The sequence below is a fragment of the Lichenostomus cassidix genome, chromosome 5 (genome assembly GCF_008360975.1).
Source record: "Lichenostomus cassidix isolate B80296 chromosome 5, HeHo_3.0, whole genome shotgun sequence".
NCBI lineage: Eukaryota > Metazoa > Chordata > Aves > Passeriformes > Meliphagidae > Lichenostomus > Lichenostomus cassidix.
Window position 1 is genome coordinate 63581344 of NC_139486.1, and position 15837 is coordinate 63597180.

A 15837-nucleotide genomic window follows, 5' to 3' on the forward strand; every position below is an offset into this window, starting at 1 on the left:
GCAGAATTTTGTGGGGAGAAGTCCATGCCAGATTGGGAATTTTGGAGGCAGCACCGCCCTTTGCTCCATGGGATCAATCATTTACCTGCCTCTGACCTTTGCTTCATTCCCTGCCCTGGGATGGGGGCGAGGGGCCCAGGGGGGTCTGGGGTCACCGAAGCAGGTTGTCCTGCAGCATCCCTTTCCCTCCTGGATGCATGCCACCATCCCGGCTCTGCTTGGCCCCTTTCTCCACTGCGTGGGTCCCTGTGCAGGGCTGGGAAGGCAGCCCAGTGCCTTCAGGAGAAGGAGGAGGAGGAGGGGTGGGGAGAGGCCATGCCGGAACTTTGCCAGATGTGGAAAAGGAGAGAAGGGGGGACGCCTTTCCCACTGCTTCCCAAGCCTGAAGGGGACCCCCTTCTCCAGCCCGCAGCCAGGGTGGGAATGGCCGGGATGACACCACTCTCCCCAGGTGAACGGGACAACCTCGGGATGACCCCAGACCCCCCGTGTGGATTTGGGGGGGGGTGCCGCTGGCGACACCCCCGCTCTCGCCCCCCTCCAATCCCGCATTGTTCCCGGCTCGGCGGGAGGAGGAGGAGCAGGGCCAAGGGCCAGCGGGAAGGCAGGCGGGAAGGCGGGAGCCAGGACGAGCTGGAGCCGCCTGTCATGTTGGTGGAGCTGCTCTTCCAGGCTGCCTGTGTGTCCCTGTTCCTCTCCAGCGGTCAGGGCAGGGTGTATCCCGCGAGGAAGAAGCCGGCGAGCTTTGCTGTGGAGAGGTAGCTGCATCCCCCCCTTTTCCTTCTCCCTCCTCCAGCTACACCTGGGATGGGCAGCGTGCTGAGCTCTGGCTGTCCCTACCTCCAGCTCCAGGAGGGCTGGCGAAAGGCGTCCCAGCTGGAGGGGCTGGCACCCCACAATTCCCTCCCTCTTCCCGGGTGCAGGGGAGCATGACCTTGCTCCTCTCATCCCTGTCCTTCTCCCCACATCCCTGTTCTGCTCCCCACACCCTTCTCTAGCCAGGGGACGTTTCTCCCATCACCGTGTGCTGGGATGTTCGGAATGGCTGGGAAGTGATTGTCCCCTCTCTGTCCCACCTTATCCTTCCTCTGATCCATGCCATGATCCTCTGCTTCCCGGCACATGGGCACATCCTGATTGCTCCCGCTGTCCCCATCACTGCATTCCTGGGACCTTTGCTCTGTGCAGGGGGCTCGGGACAGGGTGGCCTCAGGCTCTGGTGTCCCACAGGCGCCGTGTGGGGCCCCACGTCTGCTTCCTGAGCTCCGGCAGCGGATGTTGTCCCGGCTGGATGCTGTCCCCTGGCAGTGGGAAGTGCACCCTGCGTGAGTATGGGGACCTGGGGGGCTGATGGGAGTCCTGTTCCCATGCCCAGAGCTCCCTCCCATTCCCATTCCTACAGCGCTCTGCTCCTTCGGCTGCGGCGGTGGCTCCTGCATCGCTCCCAACCTTTGCATGTGCCCGGATGGAGAGCAGGGAATCACTTGCCCAGGTACTTCCCAGGCATGCTGGGAGAGGTGACCATGCTGGATGCCCTTCCCTCTCCATGCCATGAATTCCAAAGGATGGACATGGCCATGAACCTATGGGCACCATGCCCAACCCTCTTTCTTTCTCCATGCCACAAATCCCAGCGGATGGAGGTGACTGTGGCTCCTTGTCACCTCTCCCCGACACTGTCCACATCCCTGGGGGATCCATGGAGCAAGGTGGGAAGCAGGTGGTCCCAGTGTGGCCTGGGTGCCCTGTGGACGCCATGTCTGTGTTCCAGAGCCACCGGGAACATGTGGGGAGTACGGCTGTGACCTGTCCTGTAACCATGGTGGCTGCCAGGAGGTTGCCCGTGTGTGCCCCATTGGCTTCTCCATGGCAGAGATGGCCAATGGCGTCCGCTGCACTGGTGAGCGGGATATCCCGATGGGAGCAGGCATCTCCGTGGTGCCCACATGCCAAATCCAGTTGTTCCCTTTGTCCCCCCAGACATCGATGAGTGCCGGAGTGCAGCCTGTGAGGGGACGTGTGTGAACACGGAGGGTGGATTTGCCTGCGAGTGCGGAGTCGGCCAGGAGCTCTCCGCCGACCGCCGCAGCTGCCGGGGTGCGCAGGGGCCCGGGGAGGCAACTGGGGCTCCTGAGGGATCCTGACCCTCATCTCAACCCCCAGACATGGATGAATGCCAGGCCACGCCATGCCAGCACCGCTGCGAGAACAGTGTGGGCAGCTACCGCTGCTCCTGCCACCCCGGATACCACCTCCATGGGAATCGGCATTCCTGCGTGGGTGAGCACAATGATGGGTCTCTTCCCATCAATCCTGGGGATGGAGGTGGCCCTGAGCACTGTACCAGACCCCCTTCTCACTCCATGCTTTGAATTCCAAGGGATGGAGGTGGCCATTGAGCCCCTGCATGTGCGGGCACCATGCTTATCCCTCATTCCTCTCCATGCCGTGAATCCCAAAGGTTGGAGGTGTTTATCACCCCACATTGCTGCCACCTCATCCTCAGCCCTGTGTGGGCCATGCTGAGGGCCCATCCCAGTGCTCCAGGCTCTTCCCTGGGCCACATCCTGGGGTGCAGCACCTCGTGCCACATTCCCTTATCCCGCAGATGTGGATGAGTGCCGGCAGCTGGGCGCACGCCGCTCATGCCAGCACAGCTGCCACAACATTCCCGGCAGCTTCCGCTGCTCCTGCCACCCTGGATACCGGCTCAGCGTGGACAGGGTGTCCTGTGAAGGTATCCATGTCCTTCTCCAGGCTGGGGAGAGTAGAGTGGAATGCTCCCATCTCCCTGCCTGCCCCAAGTGATGTCTATCTCTTATTGACTTCCCTCCTAGGGTATCCCAAATCCATCCTGGCCCCATCGCCCATCCTGCAATCCCTGCAGCATCCACCCACGCTCGTCCTGCTCCCTCCCGGCTCCCACCTGCTCCCGAGGGGCTCCCCCTCTCCCCATATCCCTGTGGCAGCTCCTGGTACCCAATTCCCTTCCTCCTCTCCATCCCTATCCCCCGAGCCATCCCCACATGCCGTGGGAGCCCCTGGCACCTCCATCCCACCATCCCCTCATTGCTGGCACCGGGGGATCCCTCGGGAGCCTGGCGCACACTGGACAGAGCCAGCATGCCAGACATGCACCTGCCAGGTGAGCATCCCATCCTCCCACCCCTTCCCATGGCACCATCCCGACCTGGGATGAGCCATGGCATTTCCTGGAAGGGGGGGCAAGTCCTCTGTGATGCCGTGAGCTGCTCCATTCCCTGCTCCCACCCGCTTCCTGCTCCAGCTGGGGGGTGTTGCCCCACCTGCATGGGTGAGTCACAGCCCCCCTGACCTCCCAATTCCCGGGATGGCTCCCCCAAATTCCCAGAGGACTGCCCCTGACCCCCATGGCTCACAGGGTGCCTGCATGAGGGGGTGGCCAGGGCCGAGGGTGACGTCTTCTCCCCATCCGATGGGAATTGCACCATCTGCGTCTGCTTGGTGAGCTGGATTGGGATGGGAGATTCCCCCCTCATCCCTGGGAACTTCCCAGCCCCAGAAATCCTTATCCCTGGGGACCCTCATCACTCTACATTCTGGCTCAACCATGGATTGGGATGCTCTGGAGCACATAACACCCTCCCATCATCCCTCCATGGGGGGGATCAGGGTCCTCTTTCCCAGCCCCTGGCTCCCCTCCACAGGCCGGGAATGTCTCCTGCCTCTCCCCGGAATGCCCCCCAGGATCCTGCCCCAGCCCCTCTCTGGCTGACTGCTGCTCCTGCACTCCAGGTGATCCCGGGACCCCCAGTCTGGGAGGTGTGGGCACCTCCAGCCTGGGCTGGGGGTTTGGGAAGAGCTGTGCTTGGTACTCCAGCCCCACTGCCTCCCCTTTTCCCAGAAAAGTGCAATTTCCGGGGACGCACGTACATGCATGGAGCCCGGTTCAGCCTGGACAGGGATGACTGCACCACTTGCGTCTGCCAGGTGGGTCCTGGATGTCCCCAGGAATGAGTGTTCCCAAGGATGAGGGTCCCCAGGGATGCTCCAGCACTTCCCTGCACCTTCTGGGGGTACCCTGGCTTTGATTTGGGCTGGCAGAGGGGACAGCAGGTGACCCATTCCCATGTTCCCAGAGAGGGGAGGTGGAATGTTCCTTCACCCCCTGCCCTGTGCTGGATTGTCCCCAGCACCAGCGGCACCTGGGTCCTGGGCAGTGCTGCTCCACCTGCCGGGACCCTCCGGCCCCCGCTGGTGAGTTGGGATGAGGGACACACGGGCTGGGAATAGGCAGGGAGGGTCAGGGAGAGGGATGGTGGGGAAAAGCTGGGGGAAAGGGGAATGGCATGGCATGGGAAGAACAACTGTGGGAGAGGATGTGGGGGACACTTGGGGATGGGGGGAGGAGGATGTCGGGATAGTTGGGGATGGGATGTGGAGAAGGGCAGGGTGGGATGTGGGGGACACAATTTAGGTGGGATGTGGGGATAGTTGATATTGGGAAGGGTGGGCGATGGGGAATACCTGGGCACAAGGAGGGTGGGAACCCCTGGGGACAGGAAGGGTAGGTTTTACGGGACAGCTGGGAACAGGGATCCTACCCAGGTTGCTTCCTGGATGACAACGGCGTGGAGTTTCCTGTTGGACAGATCTGGTCTCCGGGCGATCCCTGTGAGTTATGCATCTGCCAGGTGAATGAGAACCTGCTCTGCTTCATTCCCTCTTCCCTATTCCTGCCCCGGCGCACGGCTCCTGCCCCATTCCCGCCCTCGGGATGCCCGTGGCCTGGCGAGCCCCAAATGCGGTGGGTCCGGGAATCCCGAGGTGTCTGTCAGGGTGTTCCCGCCTGCAGGCAGACGGCTCCGTGAGCTGCCAGCGCACGGATTGCGTGGAGACGTGTCCTTATCCCATCCGCATTCCCGGGCAGTGCTGCCCTGACTGCTCCGCAGGTGAGGGCGTGCCCGGAATCCCTGGATTCTGAGCCGCCCGGGGACCACCTGACCCCCTCTTCCTGCAGGCTGCACCTACATGGGGAGAATCTTTTCCAACAACGAAACCTTCCCGTCGGCGCTGGATCCCTGCCTGAGCTGCATCTGCCTGGTGAGGGCCGTGCCGGGCATTCCCAGAGGATTTGCCGCTCCCGCCCCGTGGGCTGAAGCCCGGTTTTTGGCTCCGTTGCAGGGAAAAGCTCCGGGGGCGCTCCGGGGTTCCTAACGCCCGGCCCTCGGGGGTCTCTCCCGTCTCTCGCAGCTGGGCTCGGTGGCCTGCTCGCCTCTGGAATGTGCCATCGTGTGCTCCTACCCCTTCCACCCCGAGGGCCGGTGCTGCCCTGTCTGTGAGGGTACGAGCTTGGGGAGTACCCAAAATCCCCCTGAACGCCCCAAAATCCCCGCTGAGCCCCCCACCCTGGACTTTGCTCCCCCCAGACTGCAACTACCAGGGCAGGAAGGTGGAGAATGGCCAGAGCTTCATTCCCGAGGGTCAGCCCTGTACCCGCTGCACCTGCCAAGTGAGACATTCCCATGGGATGCCCGTGTTCATGGGGTGCCCGAGCCGGTGCCATTGGATCCCAGGAAGGGCTGGCAGGGCTGGCTGATCCCTGTTTCCCCAGCTTGGAGAGGTGAGATGTGAGGAGGGCCCGTGCCCCCGCTCCTGCTCCGACACCCCCGTGCTGCCTGTGGGCTGCTGCCCATCCTGCCCAGGTAATGGGATCCCCGGATCCATCCCCGGGCACTTGGATGTGCCCACTCCGGACTGGGGGTCCTGGGAAAGAGGTGGGTGCTGACCAAAATCCTCCCTCCATCAGCCACAGACATCCGGCTCCCGCTGCAGGGCAGTGACCTGTCCCCATCCTCACCCCCAACCTCATCCCAGTCCCCATCCTCATCCCAGTCCCCAGTCCCTGAAGATCCACCCCCTGGCATGCCTCACCCCCACCGCCACCGCCTGGCCCAGCTCCTGCTTCCCACCACACTCCCCCTCGGCACCTCTCCAGGGATTTGGGGGCCCGGGAAGCCCCCTCCAACCACTCCAAGTCCCTCCAGATCCTCCTCGGCACCCACTGCGCCCCCCGACCTCCCCTGTGAGGCCACAGCTCCCCCTGATCCCATGGGCAGCCCCGAGGCTCAGAGATTCCCCGGGAATGAGGATCCCTCTGTGGTGCCACTGGACAGCCCCAAGTTCCAGGCGCCAGGTGTGCCTGGAATGCCCTGAGGAGGAGGAGGATGAAGGAAAGGAGGAAAAGGGGGTCTGCAGGACCAGCAGGCCTGGCCCTGGAGAGGGGGCAACTGTCCCCCTGATACCAATAAAGTCACTCTGGTATTTATTCCCTGTCCCTTCATCCCTGCACCCACCAGCACATGGAGCCCCGGGGCTCGTCCTCTGGGAATTTTGGGATGAGTGGCTTCCCAGGATGATGAGGGCAGTGCTGGAGGCGTTCAGCCCCCTCACCCTGTGGGGGGTTTGGGGACAGGAGGAACATGTCCTGCCCCAGGTCCCCAAGGCTCCCCAGGAATGAGGAGGCTTCCAAGGCTGCGAGCTCTCTAGAGATGAGCAGAGCTACATCCAGGCTCCCATCCTGGGGGCACAGGGACAATCCTTCAGGGGTTCCACTGAGGGTGGCACCAGGGACCACACCACATTCCCAGGGACACAGTGCCCTTTCCCAGAGAGACATGGCACAGGGGGGCTTCTCCACACCTTTATTGTCCTCAGTGGTGGCAGGAGCGCTGGGAAAGGGACAAGCCCTGCCAGCCACCAAGTTGGGAACATCTGGGAACCCCATCCCAGCTCAGGGCAGCCGGGACAGCCCCACCTTGTTGTTGGCCCTGTCAAAGATAACATAATATTCCCGGATAAAGACGTCCCCCAGGATCCAGAGCTCGCCCTCCTCCGTAGGAACATCCATGCCTTGCAATCCCAGGCTGCAGTACCCGTTACTCTGCTCCAAGGACATGAAATGGGGTGGTCACCAGCTGTCGGATCTCTCCCTGTATCCCCACAAACCCAAACCCAGTGGGATGCTCACCCTTAACACATAGGCTCTGGGTGGCACCGGGAATTCTTTGCCGTGGATGTGGAAGATGAGGTCAGGAAGGTTGCGGACAGCTTCACAGCTGATCTGTGGGAAACACAGCAGCAACAGGGAGGTAAGTGACCATTCCAGCTGGAATAAAATCCCTAGGGAGCATCCTGAGACCTCACCTCACCACTGGAGCTGGCGCCGAGGCGGCTCAGGAGGGTCCGGAGGGCCCGGATGGGAACAGCCAACAGAGTGGTTCCTGTATCCACGATGGCCTGGCATCCCGAGGAACAGGCCACCGGAGCCCCATCAAAGGACACGCTGGGAACAGGGAGGCAGGGTGAGCCTGGACTCCCCAAAACACTGGCTGGAGGGCAGGGAATACCAGGAATACCTCTCCATGCTGATCTGCCAGTAGGTTTTGGCGGAGAGCGGGATCCAGGAGATGCCATTGGTGGTGTAGTAAGGATCGATGGCACCGAAGAGGACAAAACTGCCAGCTTGGCTGTCCCTGGAAAGGGGGATCCATCCGGGGCAGTTTCCACCCTGTCACCACCCCCATTCCCACTGGAAAACAGGGCGGGTGCAAGAGAAAAGGGAGAAATACTCAGCAGCTCTGGCTGGGATTTACCTGCTCAGGTAGACAGAGAAAAGATGCCTATCCACGAGGTTTTCCATCATCATGTTGTCAAAGACCGGGGTGGCTCCAGAGGAGGCAATGCTCGGGAATGCCAATCCCAGGATGCCATCGAAGGGGGTGTAGTAGAAGAAATCCCCTGGCTCCGTCTCAGCCAGTCCAAAAATCTGGTTGCGGACGTTAATCCCGGCGACCTGGGAGAGGGAGACAGGTGTGGATTGGGCATGATCCCATGCGATCTCATGGGATGAGGGGGCTGGAGTGCCCAGCCGTACGTTGACATTGTCGTATCCCAGCACTCCGGTCATGCTTCCTGTGCCGTAGGCGATGAACAGGGTGTCGTTGGTGCTGAGGAATGTGGAGGATTCAGCGGGATTGAAGCGGTTGTGATTCCCTGTCAGGGTGGGAAGGAGGGGGATTGCCTGATGTCCCTTGGGAAAGACTGGGCAGAGCCATCCAGGGCTCCCAAAGGACACATTACAGCCACATTCCAGACACCTACTGCAGGCCGGGCTGGAGCAGAAGATGGAGGGAACCCAGAGGTTGGAGGAGCCAGTGTCAAAGACCACGGTGAATTCCTGAGGTGGGGTCCCAATGGAGATGGTGCCGAAGTACTCATCCTGTTGGAATGGGGTTGGGAAGGGCTTAGTGGGATTGGGAAAGAGTTATTGAGATGGGGAGAGGATAAGGGGTTATTGGGATGGGTTAAGGGGTTAAAGGGATACATAATAGGATAGTGGGATGGATAATGGGCCAGTGCCCCCCTGTGCTCCCCGGTCCCAGCCCCTCACATCCATGTAGTTCTCCAGGGGCTCCACAGCAATGCCGGGGAAATACTTGGCAGCCAGGTTGTAGTGATGCTGCTCCAGGTAACTCTCCAGCAATCCCTGCTCCTGCAGCCTCTGCCGCAGGGACTTCATCCTCCTCAGTGGCACCCTGCGGACAGGGACCAGGATGCGTCACTGGGATGATTCCCAATCCCACATCCCTGTTTTGGGGACCCCCCGGGGCTCACCTGGTCTGGAAGCCCTGGGCCAGGGCCGCCAGGGCGAGGAGCAGGAGCAGCTTCATGGTGGGAGCTCACGGAAAATATGCCTCTGATCCTGGCCCTGCTCCTTATATCCTGGCTCCAGTGTTTGGCCGGAGGCCCCGATAAGCAAAGCAAACTGCTCCTGGGATGGTTATCAAAATGTCCTTAAGGAAGGCCGGGAGGGGTGAGGGAATGTCAAGCTGGGGGATCCCTATATTCCTGGGGGGAATTCAGGCTATGGGGATGATGGGATAGGCAGGAAGTGCTCCTGGTTATTCTGTGGGATCTGACGGATACGTGGGGTTGTGTTTGTCCCCTGGACTACCCCGATTCCGCTGGTGGGTTTGATCCAGACACTTCCAAGGATGGGATAGCCACAGCTTCGCGGGGAAATCCACTCCCAGGAATGCCTCACTACCCCAGCAGGGAAGAATTTCTTCCCAATATCCCATCTATCCCTGTCCTCTGGTAGTAGGGAGCCATTCCCCCTTGTCCTGTCACTCCAGGCCTTTTCAAAGTCCCTCTCCAACTCTCTTGGAGTTTGTTAAGGCACTGGAAGAGGCTTCAAGGTCTCTCCAGATCCTTCTCCTCTTGCCAAGGCTCCATGAAGGATTTTCAGGCTGTCAGGTCCAGATTTTCCATTCTGGGATTCAGCCAAGCCCTTCTCCTTCCCAGCCCCCTACAATACATCCCATTCGCCCTTCTCCCTCAGGGATAATCCAGTGTTCCATCCCTTTTCTCCCAACATCCCCCATCCAGGTTGTTCTTAATTTCATTCCCCCGACGCAACCTAGTGTCGTAACCTCGGATTCTTTTATCATTCTGAGCTGGGATGGGGCTGATTCCAAGGGAGGAATGCCAGCTCCAGCCTCCTCCAGGACAAGGTGACCGTTCCAGAAGCCACAGATCCAGCACGTGGTGCCATGACCAGAGCCAAGACGCCCAATCCCACTCCAGTGACCTTTGTCCAGAGGCATCCAGAGCTTGGCTTTCCCCCAGCTTGTCCCAGTTTTCCCCCAGTTCAGAGACTTTGCACGTGGGAATGGAGTGACAGGACAAGGGTCAAAACTGGAAAACAGGACATTTAGATGGCATATTGGGAAGAAACTCTTCCTGGTGAGGGCGGTGAGGCCCTGGTATGGATTTCCCAGAGAAGCTGTGGCTGCCCCATCCCTGAAGTGTCCAAAGCCAGGCTGGAAAAACTAACCTGAAATATGTCCCTCTAGATTTTGGAGCTACTAAGTTTCCTACCTTTTTTTGCCAAAATAGGAGAGAAAAAAAAATATTAAGTTTTCCCAGAGCTGTTTATCCATTGAATTCCCAGAACTGCCATCTCCAGGGTTCAGGATCCCTGTTTTGTCAATGGAAAAAAAAATATTTGCCCAATTATGGGAAGTTTTAGGACAAGCTCATTGTGCTGCTGGTAAATCTCAGCAAAGCAGAACAATGGATCCAACAGGGATGGATTTTTGGATGGATGATATCCACAGAGGGGAGAAGCTGTGGAATTCAGGACTGGGAAAAAATGGGAAATACTATTTAGCACTAATTAAATCCAGAATTTAATGTGGGAGGCTGGAAAAATAACCCCTTTTAGGATGTGAAATGGCTTCCTCAGAGAGAAATCCTGGATTTTCCCAACCTTGGTGGGGAAATGGAGGGATTGAGATGCTGGATCCTGGAATAATCCACACCGGTGCTGGGAGCCCATTGGATGGGAGCAGGTGGCTCTCTGCCACAGCTTTCCTCAGCACCAGAGGACACCAAAGCATGGGGATATCCCAAAACCCCCCAGCTGGAAAGATGGATCTGGAAGTTTTTCCTGAGGGTTGATGCAGCCGGTTCTGGGTGAGGATTTCTGGGCAACAACACCCCCAAATCTTGGGATTTTACTAGGAAAATGCAGATTTTAACATCATTTTGATGTGGAAACACCCCTTGGAATGAATTTAACTTCCACAGGAATCACCCTATGGATCAAACAGGAACTTTCTCAGCTTTTGGGACATCCAAACCTGTTCTAATCAAACTTCCTTAATTTTATCTGTGCAGCCTCCCCAAAAAATCCCCTTGTGGAGACAGAGCTTATCTTGGGAATGGATTAAGGAAGTCAACTTTTCCAGGCCCTGTTCCCAGTTTTTCTTGTCCCTTCCCTAAAGGCTTTTATCACCCGGGTGCTTTATCGGAGCTGTCAGATGAAAGGAGGGAAATCTGACGCTCCCGAGGTGTCAGATTTCCGGGATTGGATTAAAAATATTTAATTAACTTATCAAAGAAGCCCAGGGATGTTGGCTGATCCTTGTGGGAATGGAATTCTGCTGGAACGGGACCTCAGGGTATTCAGGTCACCTTTTCCTACCTGCCGTGGGTGATTTTGGCTGGAATTAAAATACCATACGAGGGAAAAAAACATGTGGAACCATCTTTTGTGTTAATTAAGGATATTAATAAGCAGATAATGGGAATATCCTTCCAAAAAACCCCTGTTTATCCCAAATTTATTTCTGGGTAACCCTTTTAAATGGGTATTTTCCCATTTCTTCCATGGAAATCCAAACACAACTTTCCCTCTCCTCAGTCCTTATTTTTTAATACAAAATGTTAATTAAACATTTTCCAGCTTTTCCAGGTCTGTGGAAACTGCTCCAAAAGAAGCCTGGAAAATGCATTTTTTTTCCTTTGGAAAGTCAAAGCCCTTTCCTGCCCCATAGCACTGGGGCTTCGACCTGGTTATCAGCTACTCTGGGACAAACTGTCCTTGATATATCCGGAATTATTTGGGACCACATGACTCCCATTTATTACACAACAGGTCTCAGGTGACGGGAGCAGAGGTGCCTTTCCCAGAGCTCAGCACTTCTGGAACAGCTGGGTGACCTTGCCCAGCCTTCCAGAGTCTCCTGAAGGAGCAGAAATCATGGAGCTCTTCCCCAGCATCATCCCTGCCTGCATTTTGGGAATGTGTGCGGAATTACGGGTGGAAAAGTGGAGCATTTGGAAAAGCTGGATTTATGGAGCAGGTGATGGGGCTGGAGCTTTCTCAGGAATATTCCCGTTTCATGCAAGGAGGAGCTAATCTAGGTATCCCAGAGGAATTTGCTTTGATCCCTTGGATCTAGCTGGAAAAACCCGACATTTTATGAATTTTTGCGATGTCGCCGCGGTCTGTATGTGCTTCGTAAGCCACTCCAACCTGGCCTTGGACACTTCCAGGTGTGGAGCAACCGCAGCTTCTCTAGACACCTTGCTTTGCCATCCTCACAGGGAAGGATTTATTCCCAATTTCCAAATTAAACCCGCCCTGTGTCCATGTGAAGCCGCTCCCCCTTTCCCTATCACTCCACACCCTTCTCCAAAACCCCTCTCCAGCTCTCCCGGAGACACTTGCACCCCCTAACCACGAAGGATATAATTCCTAGAGCAGCTACAGCTCGGGGAGAGCCCCGCGGGTAGCCAAAGAGCGATTATTAATTTAAAAATTCCATTAAATTGATCACAGCTCCCGCCCCCCCCAACATGGCGGCGCTGGGAGGAACCACGCCCCTCACGCCGGGAGGGGGAGCAGTCGCTCCTCCCGCCCGCGGTGGCCACGCCCACTTCCGGTTTGTATCGGAAGCAGGAAGCTGCGGCGGGCGGAGGGTCCCGGCGGCGCCGGGGTGAGTTCGGGAGAGGGCCGGCAACGGGAATAACGCGAATAACGCGAATAACGCGGATAATGCCGCTGTTCCGGCTGGTCGCGGCGTGCACGGCGCACGCTGCTGTCGGGCAGGTGTACGGCCCTTTGCGTCCACCGTCCTGAGCGCCTGTGGATGTTTCCCTGAGCCCACCCCGAGCTTTCCCACTCCCACCATTCCCTCTTTTCCCTCTTAAACTCCTTGAAACCTCGATAATATTCCACAAAAAACCTAAATCAAGTGATTTGCGCCCCACACCTGCAGCGCGGGACTTAATTCCCAGTTTTTCCCACGGACAGGTTTATCTGGATCGCGGATTAGGTAACCCTGAGCCTCAGCGTGGCTGTTGCGGCATTCCCGGCGTGATATCTTTGGGATGTTCCACGTGGATGAGAGGTAGAAGAGCTGGGAGAGACTAGGACAGCGCAGGTGTGTTGTGTTTCCTTGTTTTTTGGGAGCATTCCCATATTATTCCATCCCACCTCTTGGAATTTACACCAGACACAGGATACTTGCTAAATATGTCAGACAGCTGGGAATGCTTGGGATAAATCATGGATATGATGCAGGGAAACGAATTCCCTTGGTTTTTCTGTTGTTTCATCACTTTCTGTGGCAGAAAGATTTGAACAGATGATCCCTGAGGTCCTTCCCCACTCTGTGGGCATAGTGGGAAATGGCCAGATCCCGGTTTCCTTGGCAGAATGGGAACCTGGGGTGGGATGGAGTCTGGAATGAGGTGGGCTCTGGAATGAGATGGAGACATCCAGCTGCTGTTTGTGAGTGAGGGCTGTGGGTGGCTTTTTCGTGGACAAAACACACCGGGCACCACAAAATTCCATCCCAATAGGCTTGGAAAGGGGGGAAAGGTCTTCTCCCATGCAGGAATTGGTGGGAATCTTATTTCTCCCTTTTCATTAACGGAATTGGCTGCTCCAAGGGTTTTAACAAGCCTGCATTTCAGCTGGAAACCTATTCTTAGTTGAATTTGGGAATTGATTTGCTCCCTTTTCCATGTCCCAGGAATCCAGGAGGATGGACACGCTGAGGAACCGGACAGTGGAGGAGCTCCAGCAGCTGCAGGAGGATTCCCAGGAGATCGAGCGCTTGGCGTTGGAATCCCAGGAGGTTTGTGCCAGGAGGGGGCTCCGTCCCATTCCCATGGGGTGTCCTTGTCCCATTCTCTTGCTCACCATCCCAAATTCTACAGGTCCAGGAGCTCCAGCTGGAAAGGGAGATGGCCCTGGCTGCTAACCGAAGCTTGGCCGAGCAGAACCTGAAATTCCAGGTGCCGCTGGAGACGGGACGGAACGACCTCTCCAAGAAATACCAGGAGCTGCAGGAGCTGGCTGGGAGGTGCAGGGAGCAGAAGGAAAGGCTGGGTGAGTGCTGGGATCTTCCCCTGGGAAGGATTCTGCTTCCTAGAAAACTGATATCCCTCTTTTTTCTGGCTGCCGGAGAACTGAGGGTTTTATTCGTCTTGGATTTCCCTCTTGGCAGTTGCCAAGCCCATTCCTCTGGGCTCTCTGCTGGTTTTTCTGTGGTTTCTGTTCTGTCATAGTGATTTTTCCACGTTTTTTTTCTTTTCCTCCTTGGTTTTCCCAGAGAAGTTCTCAGCAGCACTGCAGCCTCAGACTTTGCTGGATCTCCTCCAGGTGGAAAGCCAGAAGATTGAAGAGGAATCTGAGGTGAGTTCAGGGCTCAAATCCATTGGGAATTCCAGTCACTGATCCTCAAATTCTTGCAGTTAAGCCAAATCCCTAAAGTCATGGACTATCTTTGGAGTTTGCTGGGTTTTCTCCAAAGAACCGGATCCATCCTTGTGTGTGGTTGATGCTCCTTGGGATGTGTCGGGGAGAGACCTAAATTGGGATTAGGGAAGAGGAGCAGAGGGATGCAGGGATGAGCCCAAGGTTGTTCCTCTCTTCCAGAAAATGGCTGAGAAATTCCTGGAGGGTGAGGTGCCCCTGGAGACGTTCCTGGAGCAGTTTTCTGGGATGAGGAAGTTGTCCCACTTGCGCCGGGTCCGAGTGGAAAAGCTGCAGGAGATCGTGAGGAAGTTGGAGGGATCCCAGGAGCGTGCCAGGGACTCTCAGCCTCCTCTTCCTCCTCCTCATGTTCCTGCTGATCCAACAAAACCCTTCCCATCGGGATCTCCAGCTTTCCCTCTGCCCTACAGTCCGGCTCCGACCCTTCCACCCGGCCCCACTGCCCACGGAGCACTGCCTCCTGCCCCATTCCCGGGATCTCCAGTCACTGTGGGACATGTGGCTTCTTCCCAGCCCAGCTCCCAGTCCACCTTTCCCTACCCGCTTCCTCCAGCCTCTGGATATCCAGCAGCTTCCGTTGCCAGCTCCGCACCAGGGTATCCCAAATCCACCTCGGGAGGCTTTTCCTGGTCTCCATCCCGGGGTCCACCGCAGCCCTCACCCTATCCTGCTCCCCATCCCTCTCCTCCCCCTGCCAGACCGGGATACTCTCCCTACATCTCACCTGGAACAGGGAGACCTCAGTGTCCCTACCCCACCCAGCCCCCTCTCCCTAATTTCCCGATCCCAACGCAGGCTCCCTATTCTGGGCCTCCCCCACCCTTTGGATACCCCCCGCCTCCGAACCCTCAGCGTCCTACCTGGCCTGGATACTAATCCAGGACTTCTGGGGAGCATCCTATGCTGATTCCTCCTTTTTTTGGGGACTGAGGAAGAGGAGGGATCCCAGAGAGTTGCTCCTGGATCCATCGGTGCAAAGGAATTACATGGAATAAGTCGCAGCTCTTGAGGTTGGAGCGAGAGGCAGAGCCAGCCCAGCAGAAATCCAAGGAGAAGAATCCTCCTGCTTTCAAGGGAAACCTTGAAGCACCTTCCAGTGCCTAGAGGGGTTCCATAAGAACTGGAAGAGGACTTGGACAAGGACTGGGAATGATGGGATAAGAGGGACTTTCTTCACACTGTCAGAGAGTGGGTTCAGACAGGATTTTGGGAAGAAATTCTTCCCTGTGATGGTGGCAAAGCCCTGGAATAGATTTCCCTGGGAAGTTGTGGCTGCTCCATCCCTGCAAGTGTCCAAGGCCAGGTTGGATGGGGCTTGGAGCAACCTGGGAGAGTGGAAAGGGTTTGGAAGTGGCTGATCCTTAAGATCCTTTTCCACCCAAACAATTCCGTGGCTGTCAGTGGGAGTCGTTGATTCCCACCTGGGCCTGGGCAGCCTCCGGTATTCCCAACCTCCTGTGTGGTTTTTTGGGCTCCTCACATCCCCCTTCTCAGGAAACACTTGGAAATGGAGGGAATGACAAACGATGGCAATGGGATTTGCTTTGCTCAGCACTTTATCCTACACATCCTGCCTGTATCCCTGTAAGTTATTTATAAGGAACAATTACTAATGGACTAGGATGAGGGATTGATGGAAGCAATTCCATCCCTGGGATTAATTAGAGTAATAAAACTGGATGAATTAATTGCACTCAGGAGTCACAGCCGTGGTTACTTTGGGA

At 57.0% G+C, this 15837-nt stretch overlaps 3 protein-coding genes across 19 annotated transcripts; 2 read left to right on the top strand and 1 right to left on the bottom strand.

Moving 5' to 3' along the window:
• The first annotated feature begins 145 nt into the window (after positions 1-145).
• On the top strand, positions 146-6307 carry VWCE (von Willebrand factor C and EGF domains). Of its 13 annotated transcripts, XM_085063646.1 has the most exons (20): positions 178-758; positions 1231-1325; positions 1403-1492; positions 1772-1900; positions 1981-2097; positions 2164-2280; positions 2609-2737; positions 2838-3145; positions 3220-3313; positions 3401-3483; positions 3687-3774; positions 3884-3969; positions 4119-4236; positions 4588-4673; positions 4835-4931; positions 5000-5082; positions 5233-5323; positions 5409-5491; positions 5594-5684; positions 5789-6307. In XM_085063646.1, exons 1-20 carry the CDS (start codon positions 316-318, stop codon positions 6193-6195), a joined length of 2835 nt encoding a protein of 944 aa, XP_084919772.1. In that variant the 5' UTR covers positions 178-315; the 3' UTR covers positions 6196-6307. The 13 variants fall into 13 exon arrangements, 10 of the variants coding, with proteins under 10 accessions (XP_084919778.1, XP_084919777.1, XP_084919769.1 ...); XM_085063649.1 differs by having other exon boundaries at positions 175-758; positions 3287-3483; positions 4632-4673; XM_085063645.1 differs by having other exon boundaries at positions 175-758; positions 3287-3313; positions 3687-3969.
• Positions 6308-6668: 361 nt separating this feature from the next.
• On the bottom strand, positions 6669-11065 carry LOC146437143 (pepsin A-like). 3 transcript variants are annotated; one of them, XM_085063677.1, is made up of 9 exons: positions 11030-11065; positions 8656-8812; positions 8432-8576; positions 8143-8260; positions 7635-8034; positions 7398-7514; positions 7186-7324; positions 7010-7102; positions 6669-6922 (listed from the first exon to the last, which is right to left on the bottom strand). In XM_085063677.1, the coding sequence occupies exons 2-9, from the start codon at positions 8709-8711 to the stop codon at positions 6773-6775; spliced, it is 1218 nt and encodes a 405-aa protein (XP_084919803.1). In that variant the 5' UTR covers positions 8712-8812; positions 11030-11065; the 3' UTR covers positions 6669-6772. The 3 variants fall into 3 exon arrangements, with proteins under 3 accessions (XP_084919803.1, XP_084919806.1, XP_084919805.1); XM_085063680.1 differs by lacking the exon at positions 11030-11065 and having other exon boundaries at positions 7635-7834; positions 7916-8034; XM_085063679.1 differs by lacking the exon at positions 11030-11065 and having other exon boundaries at positions 8656-8813.
• Positions 8833-15806, top strand: VPS37C (VPS37C subunit of ESCRT-I). 3 transcript variants are annotated; one of them, XM_085063685.1, is made up of 6 exons: positions 8833-11751; positions 12644-12773; positions 13368-13472; positions 13555-13726; positions 13950-14032; positions 14276-15806. In XM_085063685.1, the coding sequence occupies exons 3-6, from the start codon at positions 13380-13382 to the stop codon at positions 14987-14989; spliced, it is 1062 nt and encodes a 353-aa protein (XP_084919811.1). In that variant the 5' UTR covers positions 8833-11751; positions 12644-12773; positions 13368-13379; the 3' UTR covers positions 14990-15806. The 3 variants fall into 3 exon arrangements, with proteins under 3 accessions (XP_084919811.1, XP_084919813.1, XP_084919812.1); XM_085063687.1 differs by having other exon boundaries at positions 12644-12740; XM_085063686.1 differs by lacking the exon at positions 8833-11751 and adding an exon at positions 12247-12326.
• Positions 15807-15837: the final 31 nt, after the last annotated feature.